At 52.0% G+C, this 5,393-nt stretch overlaps 1 protein-coding gene across 1 annotated transcript in view; it reads right to left on the bottom strand.

The window, feature by feature from the left end:
* Nucleotides 1-1,008: 1,008 nt before the first annotated feature.
* ACCS (1-aminocyclopropane-1-carboxylate synthase homolog (inactive)) overlaps nucleotides 1,009-5,393 on the bottom strand; it is a 15,692-nt gene continuing 11,307 nt past the window's right edge. Inside the window, 6 exon segments of the mRNA XM_006772242.2 lie at nucleotides 1,009-1,293; nucleotides 1,437-1,590; nucleotides 1,683-1,825; nucleotides 3,575-3,716; nucleotides 4,050-4,095; nucleotides 5,315-5,393. Coding sequence (XP_006772305.1) covers nucleotides 1,196-1,293; nucleotides 1,437-1,590; nucleotides 1,683-1,825; nucleotides 3,575-3,716; nucleotides 4,050-4,095; nucleotides 5,315-5,393 — 662 coding nt within the window. The 3' untranslated portion in view covers nucleotides 1,009-1,195.

Below are 5,393 nucleotides of genomic sequence, written 5' to 3'. Positions count from 1 at the left end.
AAGGAGAGGGAGAGGAAGGGAAAGGGAGGGAAGGGGAGGAGAGGGGAGGGGAGAGGAGGAAGGATCCTAAACCAAATAGCATTGTTGACGGAAAGGAAATGCTGATTTCACCAACGTTCTCTTAAAAGAAGAACAAGGAAAGCTTTTCCAAACAGGAGTGGTGGGCCCTGGCTTGGTAGCTCCATTGGCTGGAGCATTGTCCCCATACACCACGGTTGGGGGTTTGGTCCCAGATCAGGGTACATACCAATGAATAGCAATCAACGAGTGCATAAATAAGTGGAACAACAAATCAGTGTTCCTCTCTCTCTAAAGAAAATTTTTTTCAATAAATTAAAATTAACAAATATATAAATAATAAACAAACAGAGGTGTCGGCACTAAGAAGGGTCCTCAGCACCTGGCCCTAAGAGCCATCAGCAAGCTCATTTGGGCTCTGCACGGGAGACAGGGTGGGTGGCTTTTTGCACTCATAGCGTGGAGAGCCCAGCCTTGGTCAGCTTGTCTCAACAGCAGCCTCCATTCAGGTTCCAGCCCCACACCACCACCCCCCCACCCCCAGTCACGGGTAGGTCACTCTGGTTGGGGATCATCAGTGAAGGTGGCTCCTTCCCAGGAAGAAGGAGGAGGAAGAGCATCCCAGAGTCAGAGAAGTCCCTTCTGACTCCCACCATGGGGTCCTGTTCACCTGGTCCCAAACAGGCTGTCCGGGGCCACTGGCCCCAGGTCCCAGGGCTACAGGTTTTAAGTGTGTGGAGAACAATTTGAACGTGTAGAATGCAGTCCTTTCTCCTTATAGTTTGGAAATTATCACTCTTTTTTATTTGGGGGGTGTACTCTCTCTTCTATGTGTCATTCCTTGGAGCTGTTTCCCTGGCAACAAAGGAGGAAGAATGAAAAGACTGCTAAAAAGAAGGTACAGGCTGTTTGTTTTCTTTTCACGACCACAGGGGGCTGGGGACAGTCACGACTCCTCCATTCTATAAATTACTCACACAGAGGCCTTTAGTTTCTCCCAGTTTTGTTTAATAGAGAGGGAAGGGGATGGACCAGGTCTCCACTGGCACTGAGCGAGGCAAGAACAGTTCTTCTGCCGGGGCAGGGCTATCTTCTTGGCCAACGGCTCAGCCACGACCAGTCCTGGAATCCCTGAACACCTCAGGATGGCAGCACTGGCCAAAAGGCAATGACCAGCTCAGATGTGCTGGCCCCTTGGCTCCTGGGTCCGGGAGGAAGGGGGGTCTTCTGCCACCCGGACTGTGCCCGTGAGCACCTTCCGGATCCTCTGCATCCCTGGGAAGGGGTAGTGAGGGCCCCGTCAGCACTGATGGCTGTGTGGGCGGGGAGGAATAGCTGAGGCTGCTGGGTCACACGTGGGGCCAGAAGGAGGCAGGAAGGATAGAGTTAGGAGGGGGCTGCAAGGGCAGGCCGCTCACCCAGGCAAAGCCGGTGGGCCTTGTCCGAGAAGACCAGGCGGAACCACCCGGGCTCCTTACACTCGAAGGCCTTGCCGAAGGACAGCAGCACCTTCTTGTCCAAAAAGCGACGCCACAGCAGCCTTTCCTCCTCAAAGGTGGCCTTGGGCAGGTACTGGGAGGGGGGAGGGGCTCAGGATGTGGAGGAGACCTCCCCGCTCCTCACCTGCTGGAGGGAGGCTTAAGTCCCCTCCCCACCGGCACTACCTTCCTCAGGTCGACCCAGATGAAGAAGCCTGCCCCCCGGCTCAGGAAGGGGATCCCCAGGGCCCTGAGCTCTCCGGAGACATAGGCGTGAGCAGCCTTGAGCCGGGCATGGTTCTCGGGCAGGTACATCTGGTTGATCCAGTCTGTTTGGGCGAAAGAGAAGCCAAAAGGTAAATCCCCCATCGACCCTCCACTCTGTCCCATGAGGCTAAAATGCTGAAAAGAAAAGGTCACCAGCAGCCAAGACTGGGTGAGCCCCTCCTCTAACTGGTTGCTTAGGGGAGATGGGAATATTCAGTTTTGGGGGTAAAGCACCTTAAATCAGGACACTTGGCCCTGACAATGCCAGGCCCAGCTGACAGAGTCCTTCAAGATACAGACCCTAATCAAAGGGTGAACCCCACTGAGTGATGCCTCCCAGTCACACCAGCTGAGGTTCAACTCCAGCATGGCCTCTGACAAGGTGTGGGCGAGTTCCCCTCCCTGATCTTCATAATGACCACCCCCACAGACAGGATACCGAGCAGTTCCCTCACCCCAAAGAACACCCTGTGCTACCTTTATAGCCCCATCATCCCCTTCCCCACAAACACTGCTCTGTTCTCTGTCACTTTTCCAGGATGTCATAGCAGTGGAGTCACACAGTCGTGTCATCTTTCGAGACTGGCTTCTTGCGCTCCGTCTACTGCCTTTGAGATTAAGCCGCACTGTCGTGGGTCTTATGGCAGAGTAACGCCCTGCCGTGTGGACGGCCACTGTGTGCTCCTCCACTATCCCGCGGAAGGCACTGGGGTTGTCTCCAGTTTGGGAGATGATGAAGAAAGCAGCTATGAACATTCACGCAGGGCTTTTGCGTGACCATGAGGGGAAATACCTAGGAATGGGATTGCGGGGCCATTTGGTATTTAACTTTAAAAGCAACTGCCAGTTGGTTTCCCAGGTGGCCGCACCATCTTACATTCCCCCCGGCACTGCAGGAGCATTCCAGCCGTCTGTGTCCTCACCAACATTGATGCTGCCACTATTTTTTAAATTTTAGCTATTATAGCGGGTGTGCAGTATCTGGTCCTCATTTTCCTCATCTATAAAATAGTGGGGAAAATACAGGAATACCTGCCTTCTAGGATCTGGGAGAGACAACGGAGATGATGGATTGAGAACATCTAGTTGGGCTCAATACCTGGAGGCAATTACAGGTCCCTTTACCACCTAAACTCACTATCTGAGCCTGGGAACAGAACAGACCCCCGTAGAGACAGAGAGAGACTTCCATTATAACATTTTTCCATAATAGCTGCTGCTTTTTTCTAAGTGCTCACAGCTAATAATAATGAGTTTACATTGACCAAGTGTCTAGTACAGTGATGGCGAACCTTTTGAGCTCGGCGTGTCAGCATTTTGAAAAACCCTAACTTAACTCTGGTGCTGTGTCACATATACAAATTTTTTGATATTTGCAACCATAGTAAAACAAAGACTTATATTTTTGATATTTATTTTATATATTTAAATGCCATTTAACAAAGAAAAATCAACCAAAAAGATGAGTTCACATGTCACCTCTGACACACGTGTCATAGGTTTGCCATCACTGGTCTAGTATATGCCAGCTACTATTCTAACGAATGAAAAATCACTTTAGCCCTACAAGATGGATACCATTATGATCCCCGTTTTACAGATGAGGAAACTGGGGCTCAAGGAGGTGAAGGACTGTGCCTCCCAGCCAGGAAGTGACTGAGTAGGGTATGAACCCAGCCTGGGCCCCCAGCCAGTACCCTCAACCACCACCCTAAATCCTTCTCATGCACAAAGCATCCATGATCCCTGGCCAGTCCCAGGCCTACTACAACCCTCCCTCCTTTCTCAGGTGGCCAGGCCCAGGCAGTCACCACGGTCCTGGAGCAGCTGTGCCACCTGGTGCTGGACCAAGCCACTGAGGCCATGGTAGCGGCAGAGGGAAGCCACTGCAGTGGCCACGTCCCGATTCTCTGTGTACAGCGTGCCAAAGCGGAGCCCGGACATCCCGAAGTCCTGCAGGAGAAAGACACCGTAGGCCAGCGGTTCTCAACCTGTGGGTCGCGACCCCTTTGGGGGTCAAACGACCCTTTTACAGGGGTCGCCTAAGACCATCCTGCATATCAGATATTTACATTACAATTCATAACAGTAGCAACATTACAGTTATGAAGTAGCAACGAAAATAATTTTATGGTTGGGTCACAACATGAGGAACTGTATTTAAAGCGCCAGAAGGTTGAGAACCACTGCCCTAGGCAGTAGCCGGCCCTCCACAGAGAAAGCTGGTTCTACCCACCTCTCCGCCTTCCCACCTCCCTGACACCCCAAGGCCAGCCAGGGACCCACCTTGCTGGTGGCCCACATCACATGGGTCCTCTGAGGGTCAGGCAGCCTGCAGAGAGCACAGTGTGGGGATGGAGGCAACACAGACCCGCGGGAGCTCACATGTGCGGTTGAACACAGAAGGAGATGGATGGATGAATCTGGTTCTGGGTCCAGCCCTGGTTTCGTCTCTTGAATCACCAACTCCCACGCATCCTTTAGAGTGGGGGTCAGCAAACTACAGCCTGCAGGCCACATCCGGCCTGCTGCCTGTTTTCACAAATAGTTTTATTGGGAAAGAGCTGCACTCTTTCATGGATGTACCGTCTACGCTGCTTTGGCACCATAATGGCAGAGTTGAATGAGTAACCACATGGCCTGTAAAGCCTGAAATAGCCATTTGATCTCAAAGTGCTTGCCAACACCTAATCTAGAGCATAGCTCAAGCGTCACTTCCTCAAACAGACCTCCTCTGACCACCTCCCAGTAGACCTGGCCAAGTGGGTAGCCTGGGCGATCCTCCCGGGACTGCCAGGCTTCTCCATTTTAGCACTTAATCAAATGACTAGCCGTGTATTTAGCTGCTGAAATGTTGTTTTCTGGCTAGAAATAAAAGTTCTACATAGAAAGGGCCCATGTCTCTCCTGTTCGCTGTTGCATCCCCAGCGCCTCGCTCTTCCTGTGTCTCACTTTCCTAATCCATACCGGAAGCCCATGCTCCATGCACGTGGCAGAGCTGTGGGAGAACGGGCTGAGAGAAGGACGTAGCAAGGTCTGAACAGAGATGAGAAACTGTTAGATTCTCTGAACGCCAGATTTACAGACTTTACAGGTGACCTGGTCCAAGTGTTTCCAAAGGTATTTTGGCCACAAATTCTGGGCTTAAACTAAATTTAATGAAAAAGTCCAAATACCCAGAAGTGCATGGCATATGCAAGGGGCTCCAGAGTATTCGCTGAATGAATGAATGAATGAATGGATGGATCGGGAGCTACTTTGCTGATGAAGGAAACAGCAAAGGCCAATTTTCCACCACCCAGCCCTCCCTTAGGACTCCTAAGGCCCCCGCTGGAGCTCTCAGAAACCCTACAGAACAATCTGAAAACCACGGATCTGGCCCAGTCCTCCCCTGTTCTCATTAGGGCTCTGAGGACAATGAGACCGGCTGGATGGAGAAGGAATCACCAGGGGCAGGCCATGCCCTGGGGCTGAGCCACAGAGGGGCCAGGGCAGGGGGTGGGATCGGGGACATGGGGAGTGCAGAGTCAGCTCTGCTATGGAAGCCTCACCTTTCCAGGCTCAGGACACTGCGGTAACCAAGTGACTCCTCGAACACAGACAGCATGTAGACCTCATCCACCACCACGT

The sequence above is a fragment of the Myotis davidii genome, unplaced genomic scaffold, assembly GCF_000327345.1.
Source record: "Myotis davidii unplaced genomic scaffold, ASM32734v1 scaffold265, whole genome shotgun sequence".
NCBI classification, from domain to species: domain Eukaryota; kingdom Metazoa; phylum Chordata; class Mammalia; order Chiroptera; family Vespertilionidae; genus Myotis; species Myotis davidii.
Note: the sequence above shows the minus strand (reverse complement) of the source record. Positions and strands in the feature narration are given on the sequence as shown.